General features: G+C 41.8%; 1 protein-coding gene across 1 annotated transcript in view; it reads left to right on the forward strand.

Moving 5' to 3' along the window:
• NAA25 (N(alpha)-acetyltransferase 25, NatB auxiliary subunit) overlaps positions 1-16,314 on the forward strand; it is a 29,815-nt gene extending 13,501 nt beyond the window's left edge. Inside the window, exons 13-23 of the mRNA XM_009283858.1 lie at positions 865-1,045; positions 1,696-1,795; positions 6,745-6,896; positions 7,205-7,330; positions 7,642-7,885; positions 8,108-8,231; positions 8,592-8,657; positions 9,153-9,250; positions 9,468-9,578; positions 10,018-10,164; positions 12,984-16,314. Of these exons, the coding sequence (XP_009282133.1) occupies positions 865-1,045; positions 1,696-1,795; positions 6,745-6,896; positions 7,205-7,330; positions 7,642-7,885; positions 8,108-8,231; positions 8,592-8,657; positions 9,153-9,250; positions 9,468-9,578; positions 10,018-10,164; positions 12,984-13,106 (1,472 nt within the window). The 3' untranslated portion in view covers positions 13,107-16,314. The remainder of the gene's footprint in view (positions 1-864; positions 1,046-1,695; positions 1,796-6,744; positions 6,897-7,204; positions 7,331-7,641; positions 7,886-8,107; positions 8,232-8,591; positions 8,658-9,152; positions 9,251-9,467; positions 9,579-10,017; positions 10,165-12,983) is intronic.
• Positions 16,315-17,061: the final 747 nt, after the last annotated feature.

Raw genomic sequence — 17,061 nt, forward strand, 5'->3', positions numbered from 1 at the left:
GATTTAATTTTTCTGATTAATTCCTGTAAGTCCTGGCAGAGTTTTGCTGATGAGACTTGCAGCTCAATGCTGGCTGTCTTCAGAAGCTTGTTCCGAGTTTCCCGTGTAGGTAATGTTTTCTCTCCCTTTGCACAAGTTCTGCTGACAATTCCCTTCTGATATCAGAGGTGTTTTGAGAGCATTTCTTTCCCTCCCTGACATACTTTGTCTTTTGGATCCCCTGCTTCTAAACCTTCTGCTGAGACCTGTTGTCCTGTCTTGAGTATTCCTGTACTCCACATCTGCTCTGCCTGTTAGTCTCCTAATCCCACAGAGTCGGTCTCTAATGGTGGCTGTTTATAATCCTGCCCTTCAGTGTAGCTGTCAGTTACGCCTTTGTCTTTCCCAAGGAAGATTTAGTCTTTAACCTGAGTAAATCCATCATCAGGTTCCTGGCAGGTCACCGGTGGAGTGTGGGCTCCTGAATTCCTGGCTCTGTGCTGCTCTCTTGCATAATGCTTGGGAGTGCTCTGTACGTTTAAGCTAGAAATCCTGAACAGCCCAGGACTCATCAGGGAAGGTCACTTCTTCTGCAGTGTGCCCGTGTGTGAGTGCTTTGCTCTATACAAATGTGAGCTAGATATTCCCTGTGAGGAATTACTCCTCCACCTTTCCCTCAGAGGGCAGCTATAATGCTGGGGTGGGTGTTACATTTTAAGGGCAGCAACGTGGCTGATGAATGCCATCTGCAGGTTTAAATGCATGGGACCGTTTTGAGAGGTGTGTAACTTGAGGAAGGAAGCTTCAAAGCTGAAGTGAATTGTGCTGTCAGTGTTCAGTGCCTCTCTCTGATCACGCCTGACTGTGTTTTGTCTTTGTCACCAGGTGAAGACACAGCAGTGTGGCAGTGCCTAACTTTCTTAGAAGAAGGGTTATCTCATAGTCCTTCTAATGCTCAGTTTAAATTGCTGCTCATTCGAATCTACTGCAGGCTTGGTGCATTTGAACCTGTTGCAGAGCTGTATTCCAGCCTTGATGCAAAACACATACAGCACGACACCATCGGGTGGGTAGTATATACTGAGAATAATTGGTGACGGTGACCCTCCAGTAACCAGTCCTGAGATCTTCAATTTCCTTTGCTACTGAAAGTTAGCAGATTGTCAGACTTTTATATGATGTTGTGTAAAAGTGTTTTGGAATTACATGAGACACATGCTGAAGTACACTCCCTTTCTCGTGGAGTATCTTTCCTGTGCAATTTTGATCAGTTTTGGATTTTCAGAGTATTAACTAAAGGGAATCTGAAAGAAATTTGTGGAATGTATATCTTGATGCCAGTCATAGCTTGGTGTTCTGGCTTGTGTCATTGCTCAGCAAAGCCTGGGAGCGCTCGTTAAAACAAACATAGCAAATGGCTGTGCCTTGGTTAGTGTGTTTGTGGGTATCTAATTAAGTAAAGCTCTTGTACGCTTAGCAAGGTGGATGGAGGAACTCCAAGCCCCTACATACTGTTTTTTAAAAAATTAAGAGTTCCTTCCATTACTGTTAAAAGCTTAAATTTTAATATGAACGTTGTGATTGCCATCTGTTAAATCTCCAAACTTTTCATTAAAGCTGGACTGTGCTGGAGTTCGCTGTTTAGAGCTGTGTTTGAAATTCAGGTTTCCCCAGGGTTGTGTGCTGGTATTTGACTTGCGCTGTGTTGTGTTGCAGCTATCTTCTGACACGCTATGCAGAGTCACTGGGCCATTACGCTGCTGCATCCCAATCCTGCAATTTTGCACTCAGGTTTTTCCACTCCAACCAGAAAGATGTAAGTTGAAAGAAACCTCTGTGTCATGTAACAGAGCAGTTATGTCAAGATGCCTTACAGAAATCTGTGCCCTGTGTAAGGGTTTACAGAAATGTAGTGGTTGATAACAAAGAGGAATAATAATAAGTGCAACTTTGTGTTTATAGTGGAGGTTGCCTCAACCTGTGTTTCGCGTTACAAGAATTTGTAACTTACTGTTATATGGGGTTTTGCTTTAGCTTTCTATTTATTAAAGCCAGTTTTAATACTCCTCAAAACCAAGTATGATTACTTTTAAATGAATGCGTTGTAATTTTATGCAAGAATTTAAGTGAAATATCATGTGGCAAATAAGTCCTGGTGTCATAACTTCTAGCATTTTGGAAAGTCATACAGTAGCCAGGGATGGTGGGTCAAGATGGTGACGGCATGCTCGTGAATCCTTTATATGACAATCACTGAAGCAGTGTGTTTTAGTGATGGCTGTCCTGGGCACACAGGGATGGTGGGGAATGCACATCACTTTAAAAGGTAGGGAAAGTGCAAGGGACGAGTTGGGAGGATTTCAGAGGGGAAAAACTGAGTCTTGAAGTCTCAGCTTCACTGAAGGCAGAGCAGAGCCCCTGACTAACTGCATTATTTTGAAGTGATAGCATCAAATTGCAAAACCTGGTCTTGTGCTAACGGGAACTACCTGCTTTATTCGGTTCACCCCAAAAAGTGGTGTGAATGAAAAGAAAGTTGCCTTGAATGAGAATCCTGGGACTGGAATGGAAGAGATGGTGAGGGGAGAGTAGCTGAATTCCTCCAAAGAGATCAGGTGCTTCCTAAAACGCACACCATGCCCTAGGCATGTAGCTTGCTGATTAATAAGTGTACTTGTCAATAATCTTACTTGGAAAGTACACTCTGATGTACATTCTGATACATTCATAGGGAAAATATCAATTCTGTTTCAGAATTCCCATGGAATCCATGAAAAATGGGTTAGGTAGGAGAACAGTGGAACAACACATTCTTGAAGTCTTGGTGGAAATATATTGGGCAAATAGGAACAGAAATAGTCCAGAATTGTGGCAGAGAGGTATATGCATGTCAGTCCATCTCCCTAAAACTTGCAAGGCAGTCCCATTCTGAGGAGTGGGAATACATCCTGTATATTTATATTTTACAGTTTGATCACTGTTGAGAGGTAGGTGAAGAAAATTATTTTTACTTTACTTCGTAAGAAACAAAAGTGCGATCCAGTTGTAACTCTTCCAGTCAGCCACTGGCTAAGTTGCCTCCAAAGGCTCTGCAGTCATACAACTCACTTTCCCACCATCCCAGAAATAGATAAAAACACAAGACTTGTCTGTACTGAATAGTAAAGATGCTCACACAGTAATCCCTCAGAGTACCCTTGCTCTGTTGGCCTGGGTTATTCCTGTGTACAAGATACCAGCTAGAGTACCCTTGCTCTGTTGGCCCGGGTTATTCCTGTGTACAAGATACCAGCTGCCATTTACCTGTGCCTGGAAGGTAGATGCTGAGTTAGTGACCTGTGTCTTGTCACAGAAGTTTCACTGTAGGGAGTGGGATGCACAGAGGAGCACGTAGATTGTACGATGGGAGCTTGCTCTCATCTGCTTCCCTCACTTGCTCATTGTTTAAGTACTGACTCTACTTGCTAAGAGTCTTTGGGTTCCTGGGTGCAGTGTTTTGTGCTGGAGTGAAGCCCTGGATCCAGACAGCTTTCTCCTGCGTGTCTGTTGTTGGTAGTAGCGGCTTTTTTCTCTTTTTTTTTTTTTTTATGAGGAGTCACTTGTTCAGTCTTGTTTAAAAGTCACTCGATGGATGTTAATGAAAAGCATACCTGGAACCAACTGTCTGAATAAAACGCATGACTGCTGGGTCCCAGGTGAAAAAAGTGAACTGAAAAAAGTATTGGATGTCGTTTGTCTGCTTGGGAACACTGCATTGTAAAGCATCAAGAAATGATCTTTCCCTGGAAAACAATCTGAAGTAACTTCAGGTGTGGTTACCTTGGAAGAAGGTTTTTCTCTTTGGCATGAATGATAAAGGTGCTTGCAGCAGAGAAGAGCTGATTGTCTCCAGTAGCTCAATATCTGTACGCAGACGAAGACAGCCACGTTCCAAGTGCTGTTCCCAGGAAAATGCTACTCAACTCGTGTTCCAGAAATCCTGAAAAGGCAGTGCCTGAATGGTTCAACCTGCCCCACTACCACACCTTAAAAGGCTGAAATTGCAAGAGGGGTGAAAGTGATGCAATCAGCATTATATAATTCTTCATGCTACAAGATAAGGATGTGACTCTGGAACCCACTCGCATCATGTCTCATCTTGGAGACAGAGTATTGCGACCAGAGGACCATGAGCCACTGTTGATCTCAGCTAGCCAAATCTCTCATGTGTTCAGGACACTTCAGTGGTTATCACCTTAAGATCCTTTTAGTTGGGAAATGCATCAAAAGCTGTACTAATTTGCAAATAGCAAGTGTCCTTTAAACCAACCGTAAGGTGCAAATTGCAGGAGGTGAAGGCTCAATTCAGGGTACTGTTCACCTAGGATGATGGCATGGCAAGAGTGGAGATGAAAAAAGGGATTCCTTACCATAAGATATGTCCCAGGTATCACAGGGTCAGAATCTGCTACCAGTTTCTGTGCTGCTGTGGTTCCGCTGGGGTTGCCCCTTTATACTCTGGGTCCTGATACCAGATTCCCATTCGAGTCCCATAACGGCATCTAACTGCAATGTTAAAGGAGGACTATCCTCTAAAAGTTACCTTTTTACACGATTTCAGATACTGCCTGCTCCTCTCTGGGTTGATATTTAAGATAGCTGGAATGCCTGCTACAGCACAGAGAACGTGTCCTGCGGCATGCTGTGCGTGGGACTCTGCCTAGAACAGGAAGTGTGGGATATAAACGAAGTGGTCTGGCATAAAAATATAGCTACTGATTCAAACTGATTGCTTTGGATAAATATGTTCTCCTTCTGACTTGCTGAACTTAACAGCCTGAAGTGAATCTTGTTTAAGAGTGGGTCCCATGAGTAACAGCCATCTAGGATGCTGTGCAGTCCTGACATAATATTTCTGTTCTGGGAGAGGATGCCAAGGACAGGGAGGAGAATAGAAGGCAGTATTGCTATATTTGGCCAAAACTAAAAAGGCAACTTTATCCTTATCAAGATAGTCCTCCTTTAAATATGCAGAATCACAAGTAATCTTTCTAATTTTCTTGTGTCCGTCCGTCTTTAATTTCTCCAGATACTGCAGGCAAACAGAACACCAACGTATCCTATGGGGATTTAAAAACCACGTCGATGCAGTTGAATTAGCACCCATAGCGCAATCCCGCAGCCTGACAATGAACTCTGCAAGGCTGTTTATCAGAGGGTATGTTGTTGAATATTTGGCATATTTTTTTCGTACAGTGCAAATAACCAAATTTCTTAGGAAAAAAAAAAAGACAGAGCTACCTAGAGGACATTTCTTATTTTAAAGGGGAAAAAAAGGTGGCTTTCATCTGTTCATACTAGCTTCTAGTCTCTCAGAGCCTTCCAGACAGGTTGAGTCTGTTAGTACCATATAAAGTTCAGTTAACCAGGGGCCTTTTTGATGCCTCTCATCTTCAGTGCATTTCATAATCTTGTTCAGAGGACATTTCTTAAAGGGGAAAAAAAGGTGGCTTTCATCTGTTCATACTAGCTTCTAGTCTCTCAGAGCCTAGCCTTTATCCTATGGGGATTTAAAAACCACGTCGATGCAGTTGAATTAGCACCCATAGCGCAATCCCGCAGCCTGACAATGAACTCTGCAAGGCTGTTTATCAGAGGGTATGTTGTTGAATATTTGGCATATTTTTTTCGTACAGTGCAAATAACCAAATTTCTTAGGAAAAAAAAAGACAGAGCTACCTAGAGGACATTTCTTATTTTAAAGGGGAAAAAAAGGTGGCTTTCATCTGTTCATACTAGCTTCTAGTCTCTCAGAGCCTTCCAGACAGGTTGAGTCTGTTAGTACCATATAAAGTTCAGTTAACCAGGGGCCTTTTTGATGCCTCTCATCTTCAGTGCATTTCATAATCTTGTTCAGAAGAAAATATTTTATTTGCCAGAATTTCTCACTTGTGGAGTAATTCTGGTGTAAAAAATACAGCCATCTGTCTTGACTGGGAGCATAAATTGTTCACTCTGTCTCTGCCGTTAGAAAATTTCATTAAAATATAGTGCTTGTTTGGGGCTCCTTCGTCGTATAAATCTCCTTCTGGAGATTACTTGGACTGATGTGAAATATTAGTTGTGTGCCTTGTATTGCTGCATTTCATCAGAGGGGAAGCAAACTATCTCATGGACCTTGACAGTTTCCTTTGGTGTTTAGATTGTATTGTAATGTGTATACACTGCGTGATATCTTGTGATGCTGTATTCAAAAATCTAATAAAAAAGAGAAATAAAAAAATGTGTGAGTAATTTTTTTAACCTATGTTGCGGTAATATGTGATGCACATCCAAGTCAGTTCCAGAAAATCTGGGATATATTTATTTTGTCTGAAAGTACTTTCACAATGAAACAATGATTTGAATAATGCATCTCAGGAAAAAAAAAAAAGAAAAAAGAAAAAAAAGAAAAAGCCTTCCAAAATCATCTCTCCCCTCCTTTAAGTATTTTTCAGTCTCAGTGGCAACAGCAACGTGATGTTTCTTAGTGTTGGTTTGGTTATTAAATCACACTGCCTAGTGGAGCATCTGGACATTCTCAAATTAAAGTAGCAAAACTGCTGGGGTGACTTGGACAAGCAAAAGTGCAAGCCTCTCCCAGGGGTTGAGTATCTGCCAGATTCTGTACCTCTGGGTTAATGAAAACCACAGAAATGCAATTTCTTGGCAGTGACCTTGTTAAACTCTGATTGTTCTGAATTTATGGAAGAAACTAATACAGAGATGGTGTGTGTTTTCTTCCAGACCTCAGAATATATCATTCAAGCCTACAAGTATGGTGCATTTGAGAAGATCCCAGAATTCATTGCATTTAGAAATAGGCTGAACTCTTCCCTTCACTTTGCGCAAGTTCGCACAGAACGGATGTTGTTAGACCTCTTACTTGAAGCAAATATGTAAGTACAGCAGCGATAAGTGCAGCACCTTGCACGTGAAAAAATTGGAGATTTGTGCATAGGCAGAACACTGGCCAAGTGAGACCTTAGTGAGTTGCACTTGCAGGTCTTTGGCAAAAACCTGTGAGCTACTTCTCCCTGCTTCTACTTTGCTCTTCCCTTCAGCATCCTTGTCAGTACCATGTATGTGTAGCATTTCTGACATCAAAAGAGTTGATCAGTGGAGAGAATGTAGTTTGTTAGCGTGCTGTGTTTTCTGTTTCCAGTGATCAAATGTTTGATTTAATGTTGCTTATTCTCATGTTCAGATCATCCAGTTTAGAAGAAAGTATAAAGTCCATGAGTCTGAGCCCAGAGGAGGATGACATTCCGTGGAAAGACTTGCGTGACAACAGAGACCTGACAGTCTTGTTTAACTGGGATCCAAAAGACAGGTGAGTAGAAATATCCTCAACTGTAGAGTCACACCTTTTCCTTGAAGCACACATGGCGAAGAAAATCCTTTCAGGGCAACTGCCATATTTAAATGTTCTTTAGGCTGGCTAACTGCAAACTTAACAAGCATCATTCATCACTTCTAGCAGTGCTGCCTTTTTACATATTAATACGGTTTTCTGAATTTCTGACCACTCCTTCCTCTTCATACAGTATTTGATAACTTTGGGTAGGCTTTTGTACCTGAGTGAAGCTTGCTACTTTGCAAAATCGAAGCATTTGCCTGAAAACATTTGGTGCCTTTCTCTAGGGACATTTCTGAAGAACATAGGAAACTCTCACTGGAGGAAGAAACCATGTGGTTGCGAATCCGGTCTTTAACTTTAAGGCTAGTAAGCGGACTCCCACCTCTTAGTCACACTATTCAACCAAAGAACTCTGAAAAGACTGCAGAGAACGGCGTCTCATCCAAGATTGATACAATTCGATCCCTGCTTCAGCAGCTGGAAGCGGCAGTGGATTCAGGGAAGAAGTTTCTAGAACAAAAAATTCAGGTACCCGTTAAGGAAAAAGCTATCCCCAAGTATTAAATGAACATGAATGCAAGCAGAGAAACTGAATGCATCTTGTAACGTCCAGCAGGCTGCAGAATGCACTTAACTGACCCTGAGTTTGTAGTGTATGAATCTGACTGAGAGATGTGCCAGAGACAAACACTGTGTTCTGGATAAGGAAAAGCTGCAACACCTTTATCTTTTTCTTTGCTTCTTGCCTAGTATCCTGTCCTTGGCCCTCCTCCTACCCGAATGGCTGGCTTCTTCAGTAATGGCAGCTGTCAATGCCAGACTAGCTTGTTTTATCTTGTTAGTGATATTTATGAACTAGATACCAATGGCCTAGGTAAGTGTTTGAGGGGCAGGGGTTTAACCAGATTGTCATGATGTGTGGTGGGAGGGAGTGAGATGTGTCTCCATTTAGTTTGAAAACTACTAGGCGTTGGCTGATGTGGACCCAAACACTTACTTGTGTGTTAACTTAGTGTCATTCAAAAAATTATCTGGGAGGCGACGCCTTAATTTAATGTTTTGTGCAAGTCTTCATTTTTGTACAGTGTACGTTGATGTAATACTGGATCCTCTTTGAAAGCAGTTGTTTTTGCTTTTGACTGCTAAAGCTAAATTACATTTAAATGCCTCTTAGTTTTCTGGAAGCAGAAAATACACAAACTTGTACTTTATAACTACTTTTTTTTTCTTTCAGAAGATTCAGCAGAAATCCAGGAGAGGATAGGGAATAGTTTCAAGTCTTTAGTAGAACGACTAACAGGTAAATGGTAACTCAAGAATAAACACTGGTAGCTAAGGTAGTGCTTCATGGTGCTCCGAGGATGTGCTGCTGAGTGTGCTGCAATTATGGGGAAGTGTGTTAATGCATCTGCAGGCCCCTTTGAAGGATACTTGAGAACAAGGCTGAGATTCCCCTTGGCTTGTCTGATCACGAAGTGTTGCATGCCACAGAATGTCGTTATGTCCTATCGTTTCGCTACCTTGCAGCCTAGTCTTAGCAACTGTTGTCTCCCTGGTACTTGGTCCAGGTGTGCTAATAAATGGAGTGGAGATACTGTTTGTAATGAAATACAATTCAGAGGAAACTTCAGAGCTGGACCTTCTTGAGAGGCTTTGGCCAAATTTGTCATTAGCTGCTTAGTAGTCAGTCCTCTGACAGCTTTGCACACTGCACTGAGATACATACTGTACAGAAAATACATGTTTAAGTTGATCTACGTGTCCTGAATAAGGCTTTTCTTTTTTTTCTTTTCAGACTTGTTCAATAAGTGTAAAGGTGATTTGATTGAAGTCAGAGATGGCACCTTGAAAACTCATCCAAACCTGTTAGAAAACCTAGTCTTCTTTGTTGAGGTATTTTTTCCTTTGGAAACTAGAAATTTCTGAGAACTTCAGGATAGAAATGTTGGGACTAAAACACAGTGAAAGTTCTTTGATCTCAGTCACTCATGAAAGCGGAGTTTTTGTTGTGTATTCTAACTACTCTGAGTCTTATCAGTAGGAACGCTAAAACGAGTTTAGAAGCCTCCTGTAAATGCAAATTGTAACATACTTGTACCTTTTTTTCCAGACGATCTCCATTGCCCTGTGGGTATCAAGTTACTGTGACAGTGTCCTCCGACCGTTTAAATCCAACCTGCAAAAAAAGAAGAAGAAAAAAAAAGAAAGCAGTGTAGCTATGGTAGACAATGTCCCTTTCTTTTCTTCCCCCACCCCCAATCCGACAGCATATTTATACTGAAAGAAAAATCAGGATAGATGACATGTTAATAAACTGTTTTTCATAAACTTTGCCTTGTAGAGGCTGATGTATGTTAGAGATTACTCAGTACTAATTTTTAAAACTCCTTTTCTATTTAAAATCAAATGGTGACGTGCCACATCTCTGACATCACATGACAGGTTTTTGATAGGAAACACAGTTTAGAGTATCACAGGCCTTTCTGCCTTGAATGCACTGCAGTAAACTAGTTAACCGATAGTATTTATCTGGGTAGGTAGATTATAGCTTAGCACTGGGGGGGGGAATAGAATGATAGATGTTACGAAGTGAGTTGTCATATGAAATAGTCATTTGAATAGGCATTAATATGTGTTTATAAATGTATTTGTTTTTATAGCCACCTGTATTTACACATTTTCTGGATTATGTTACTGAACTACAGACATTAACTTCCAATGTAATAGATCACATCAAAGGGCTTGAAATAATTCTGACTGCACTAAAACTTGAAGAGCTGTCCTTCAAGGACACTCTGCTTTTACAGGTAAGAACTTGCATCATGTTTTGTGTGCTCTGTACATTTGTGTGTGACCTATAACAGCCTGTATGTAAATGCCGACGGGATGACTTTGTTGAAAGCTTCTTTTCCTCAAAATGTTTTACTGGAAGGGAAAAAAAAAGGAAAACAAAAAAAAACTCACCTTTTGTGATTGACTTAATTGCTCTTAACCAGAGGTTAGGGACCAGACTGCTAGAAAGCTTAATTTTAGATCAGTGAGGTAGGGTTTTTTATAATGGCAGTGACTTTGCCTCATCTGATCAGTTCTAGCTCACTGCACAAAATAATCTCAATGAGATCTAAACATAGGAATTTGAAAATACTTTCATTTTGTGTGGTACGTTAGTGAAGAAAAACTTAAGGTTTTAACATTTTGTTGTCTGTGATATGACTTATTCTATTATCTGTATTTTAGCATGACATAATGGATGTAAAATACTTATTCCAGGAAACATTTGAGACTCACCTACTGCTGATTAGTCACTTCCCTGGAAACAATTACTTGATCTTTAAAGAAAAACAAGTGGCAACTCCCCCCGCCCCCAGCTATATGGGGAAAACCAAAGGCAGGAGTAATAGGCACTACACATGCCAAACCTCATGCCAAACTTAGACATGTGAAGCATGGGCCTAATGAGGAAGCTTGGCTTTTTAAGCCCTGGCAATCAGATAAGAGTTAAATTTTGTGATAGATAGGTTAATGTTACTGTTATAAGGGATCTTGTAACAGTTCAGTACTTACTCTGAATGTATTTGTTTAAAACAGTGGTTGAGATACTGAAGATAGTGTCAGAGTCCAGCTAAAAAGCCTAGAGGTGGCTGAAAGCACAGAATTGGAATTTCCTTTATGGTGCTCTTGAAACGCACGTGGAGATAAAAGGTGCAAGGCAGCAAAGTGGTGGAATAGGCATCACCTTCTGACACACAGGGGAGAGGGGCTGGGGGAGTGGTGAGTCGTGTTCCTTGTCAAAGGATTCCAGGAGAAAGGCTTGAGAGGGGAGTTGTCTCCTCACCAGTATTAGTTTGGGAGGTGGGAGAGACTGATTTGAGAAAGCACAGGCAGAAGTCATGTTACCCGGGACCCCCACAAATTCAATTAGGAATCAGCACTTAAGACAAAAACAGGCCTCCAGTATATTTATCTAAAAAGGGAAATTTGGCTTACAGGGCATTGGCACTCATGTTTGTCTAGATGGGAGATCTGAAGGCTTTTGAACAGGGGAGGATGTAAAAGCTGCACCCATGTATTTCAGAATTGCACTTCTGTCCACCTAAGCTGCCGTTAGCCAACTTGTATTTTTTCAATTACATTGTCCTGTTTATTTCATAGTACATTACTTAACATTTCCATTTTCTTGTTGCTGTATGAGGCTGATGTAGAAGTATCTAATGGCCTCAAGTTGCGGCAGGGGAGGTTTAGATTGGATGTAAGGAAAAATTTCTTTACTGAAAGAGTGGTGAAACATTGGAACAGGCTGCCCAGGGAAGCGGTTGAGTCACCATCCCCTGCTAGAAAGCAAGGAAATCCCTTAGACTGTATTTAATGCAAATTTGAATAAAACCAAAAAAGTACATTTTCTTAATATCATCAAGGAATCTTCACTTTAAAGGGATAAGACATTTTCAGATAATTGTTGATCTTTGTAATTTTTCTGGTTCCTCGCTGAGTCAGCAAATCCCTTCATCTTCCCTTTGATGCAAGGCATCAAATTACTACACAAGGCAGATCTGCAAGACCCAACTGTTAGATTCACATGGATTTGAGCAGAAGCATCTGTGGGAGTCTGCAGCTTTTCCTGTGTTTGTTCGCGATGTTTGCTCTTCTGTTTGTTGTTTGACATGGTTGCGGTAAATCCTGATAAACGCAGTCTGTATAGCTCTACTCAGACCGGGAGCTACGTTTGCAGCTCTGTGTGTTTAGAGCTAAAAGGTGCTTTTGAAAAAGTCCTTGTGTTCGGGTATTAGTGAAAATTCTGGTGTGAATGGAGTGATACTGGCAATGTGTCAGCTGAACCTTGCCACTGACGTGAGATTTTCCCACATCGGATTGGTTTACTCAGGCTGTGCCTCGCAGGCTTTGCTGCTGTTATCTGTACGAGTGTCTGCAAAAGGCATCTTGATAGCAAGTCACCTCTTGGCAGAACAGTGGCTATGGCTGCTGCTTTGGGTACCAGGATTTGCTCTTTCTGCATACAGAAATACAGCATCGTTCATGGTAGGTCAGTGCTAACCTCACTGCCTGCAGGAGCAATGCCAACAGTGTTGCATGATGGTGGTCCTCCTAAAAGCCTTTTGGCATGGGCATTTTAGAAAACTGCACATTAAAGGGAATCTTATCCCTTTGGGAAAGCTAGGTACTAGCGTTGCTGAATTGGTGACATCTGAACCTGTCCCAGGCACTGCGGCTCACTATGCTTTGGAATTTGGTGTAAGAGTCTCTTAGCTGGTCAGTGTTTGACTTCATTTTTCTGTATAAGAAATTCTGAACTATAATAAATGCTGACTAAAATAAAATGCTACACGCACTCTCAATTTCAGCCTCAAATAGTTTGCACAAGGATGTTTCCAGAAGTTTTGAAAGAAATGTTAATGTGTTACCAGCCCTGTGTAGGCAATACCAGTATCTGCAGGAATTATTGCTGCTGAGCAAGTACTGCTTATTCTGTGCTGATGACATTCCCTTTGTAAACTTACACTGTGGTCCTCATGAATTTCTTATCAGTGTTTGAGATGGTGGGGGAAGTTTAACGGGAGGATTTAAACAGTTGCTGTGGAGTGAATGATTTCTCTTTTGCATTTTGCAGGAAGAAAAAAAGTTTACAAAGACTGTGCAAGGGAAGGTCCAGAGCAGTTACCATCACTCAGTTCAGGAAATTGGAGAGCTGCTGAAAAAGAGACTCGATACCATTAAAAAACTAAAGATTTGAGAAATGCATCCTTGACAGACTCCACAGGGGAGTGACACCAGAGTCCCAGACAGAAGCAACATCCAATATACCATCACTTTAATCCAGAACTTCCTCATAGTGCATGAAGGACTTAAAATCATAAAACAATTTTTTTAGGTATTACAGATGTATTGAGCTGATTTAAATTATTGTACATAAATGAGAAGCAGGGACCCTTATCGGGGTTTGACCACTTTTTATACATGTTCATAAGCATATTGCAACAGGAGAAAATTAACTTTCTTCCCTTTTGATCTCTAGAAACAACTGGAGATACGGTCTTTAGAAGCAGCAATAGAAATCCAGTGTAAAGCATATATCTCAAAGGAGTTGTATTTTCATCACCATACAGTGTTTATAATTTTTTGTATGGTCCTTGCCTTAGAAATGCAGAAATTGTAGATGCCCGCATTCAGCCGCCTCCAATGAAACGAGCCTGTTTTGGAGCTGCCTATTTTGTCCGCAAGCCTCCTGGGCCTACTGAATTAATTCAGTGTGGTGGTCCGGCAGGGAGAGGTGAGGCTGCACTGGAGGAACACCCTCTGCATACAGCCTTCCAGCAGAGCCCAGCCCTCCGTTGCAGGGTGGGAGTAAGCCGTGCCTGGTGGTGAGGCAGGTTCCTCTAAGGAGAGAACTGCTGGAGAGAAGAGGTGGTGTCAGTGTACGCACAGGTTGTTTTCATGTTCAGGAAAACTGCAAACGTGACGAGGAGCAAACTTGGCCATTAAGCTTTAGAGAGAGATGGGAATCAGTGTTTCAGCAAAAAAAGACAAAACCAGAGACCTTGTATATAATAGCCGCAGTGAGGTCTGACACTGTGGTCTGATTTCATGTCAGTTTAATGTAAAACAGCAATCATCATGACTTTCAAAAAGTGTATTTAGATTACTGAAACTTAAGACTTAAATATTTTAACAGAAATTAAATTCTATTGGCTTTGGTTTGGCAGAGGTAACTTTTGCTTCCGCTGTGGTATGAGGCTGAGAATACTTTTTGTAACTGTATGCTTGCTTTTTGCAGTTGATCTTTGATTATTCAAGTACTAGTTCATTAGGCATTCTGTTAGAAAGTGCAGTTGCATCATCTGCTCCCACTGAATCTGCATTTCTGCCTTTTTTTTTTTTTTTTTTTTTTAAAGGAGTAATGCAGCCTAAAATCGGTAGGCAAAAAAAGTTACATGTACCTGCAATACAAGGGACAGGTCAGACTTTACAGATTCCTCATCTTCTGATTTAAAGCAGCTAGTATCTGAAGTCTATATTTCAAAGTTTTAAGAGAGCTGACAATCCTACCTTTGTCATCTCTTCTGAGTATGTTTTGTTAGTAATGCTAGAATGTTGATGAGAGTATTTTTTTAAAATAAACCCCCTGTGTGTGTGTGTGTTAAAAAAAAAAAAATCACATTGCTGCTCTTGCTGGATTTAGTTTTGCTTTGCCCCATCCTGAAAGGGAAAGAAGAATGTCCGCAGGTTGTCTAAATTGTAACGGATGTCCTGATGGTTTAATTGCAATGTCTGGTAAGTGCTCTGGGCTGGAAGAATACCAAAATGTGTTAAGTCTGTTTTATAGTAATACTTTTCCCGGGAAAAAAAAAAACTGAACTATTACATGTTGTATAGAAATACCTTTTTGGAAAGAAGGGTGTGCTCCTTAAATTAAAGCAAGACTGATGACTGAAGTTGATGCTTTGAAATGTGTAGGGTAAGTGAAAACAGTCCCATTGCTGAGATGATGCAATTCATAGAGAAGCACTGAGCCAGAAATCTGCACTGCCCCTTTTCATTCAAGGAGGCAAATTGCTGTTGCTGATGTTCCTGTCCCCTCCCTCCCCTGTGGCAGTGCTAACTGGAGAGGGCTTTGCGCAAACACCAGCATTGAATGCAAAGCTGACAGAGCACCCTCATCCACAGGGGGATAGTCCAGGGGCTGATTTATGCTGAAGTTTCCTTCCACTGCTGCTACAACAGGTTGAATTCAACCAGTTGTATCAGTAAGCAATGGTGAAAATTTAAGTGAAGTGTAAGGTTAATATAACCAAGCTTTTAAAATCCTCCCATGTGCCTGAAAGCAGAACTTGCTTTAAAAAAAACGTTTTCTGCATCAGCTTTCTTAAAAGCAGAATTGAAACTGCTGGGGGGACGTCTGTCATCTGAAGCAGAGTCTGAGAAGAGATGGAACCATGGCTTGCTCTCGCTTCCCGTCACAGCATTTGGCACGGCACAGGTTCAGCGATGGCTGGTCCCTCAAACCATCCCCATGCCAGCACAGGGGGAATACCGACTGCTTCTCAGTGTTAGCTGCTGTCCCGTTTCCAGTTCCAGCCACTGGTGAACGATAAGCTTGTCAAACAAATACAATTTTTTGATTACTCGGTGTTTTATAAAACCAGGTGCCATCTCTTCACAAGCGTAGTTCCTCTATAGGAGGAGACGGTGTACAAAATTGACTATGTACTGACTGGGGACTTGGTTGAGGGAGAGGGAGAATTTCTCTCCCCCTATAAATTGTGTACAGTTAAATATATTATATATTTCTTACGAAAGAGCATTTCCCCTCCAGAATATGTCCCACAGGGACCTGATAAGAAATTCAAGCTATAACCCATTGCTGCTGTTCCCCCTTTTCCACTCTTGGGATATATTTGTTTTTGTTTGTTTTGGATTTTTTTTTTTTGGTGATGAATTGAGAAACATACCTAGAAGAAGCTACCAAGACTACTGTTTACAGACTGAAAAAATACTGCTTTTATACTACTGGGATCATGAGCCACGATCCTTTTACAGATTTCCTCAACTCTCCTCTTTGCTTAAAATCAGTGTCTGGTGTAGATAAAGGTCAGAAATCTCCTACCCTGCTTTGTCTACATACAGGACAAAATGTACAATGCCTGTTTGTGTTGCCCATCATTTTTGTACTTTTTAACTGTTCAAAAATTGCATTTATATTTTGCAATCATTGATAATCATGACTTTATTTTAACCGCTAGTAATCTTAGAGGGAGGGGATTTTTTTTGTTGTATCTGCAGCCTTATCTGAACTTTCTCTTCCTTGATTATTCATTGTTAATTTATGACTGTAGAAGATATGTATGCCTCAGCCTTCTACGGACTTAAGTGACACAACTGCAAATGATCTGCTTTAAACTGGATGGGTTTATAATTTATATAAAAGTCAGTTTCGTTACAAATCAGTATTGCTGCCTCTTTCATTTTTCTACTAGATGGTCTGGAAGTGCTTGCCTACACTCTCTAGTTTTGTCAGCCCTTTGGTGAAGCCAGATCATCCTGGTGCAGGGCAAGCCAAAAATCAAGTTACCTGCAAAGAGGGAGGATGGAAAGGGGGGGAAATGCTCATTGCTTTCTGCCTGCAGACTGGGTTCAGGATGATGTCTGCTGGGGCGAGGGAGCTTGGATGTGTCTGTTCTTTGACGTTATTATGTCAATCTGCTGTTGAGGCTTTGCACTGCTCACTTGCACTTCATCCTGGCTGAGATACCTCCTCCAATAGCACAAAAAAATGTGCTTGAGAGGGCTGTGGCAATGATATGGCAGTGGCCACCATGCCTGGCCTGCTGCTGTATATAAATACATACACCACCGGCCGCCCTCTCCTCTCTCTGCTAATCTCTGCGTGGCCGTAGCGCAGCAGGCTGTCCTGCGAGGCCAGATCCCGCGTTCTGCCCTTTCGCCTGCCTTCATTTTCTGCGAATTTGCTGCTGGAAGCGAGCTGCCCGCTTGCATTTCTTTTTCTGGCAGCAGCACCGCCGCGTGCCGCCCCCCGAGGGAAGGGGCTGCCTGTGCGCCCTGTCCGCCACCTCCCCTGCCCGTTCCACGCGCGGCGTGGAAGCGGGACGGCGCTAGATCAGCGCTCGTGCTCCCACGGTCCTGCCCGCCCCACCCCCGCGGCCTAGGTCCGGCCCCCGGAGCGCGCCCCA

This window comes from Aptenodytes forsteri, unplaced genomic scaffold (genome assembly GCF_000699145.1).
Source record: "Aptenodytes forsteri isolate BGI_AS27 unplaced genomic scaffold, ASM69914v1 Scaffold118, whole genome shotgun sequence".
NCBI lineage: Eukaryota > Metazoa > Chordata > Aves > Sphenisciformes > Spheniscidae > Aptenodytes > Aptenodytes forsteri.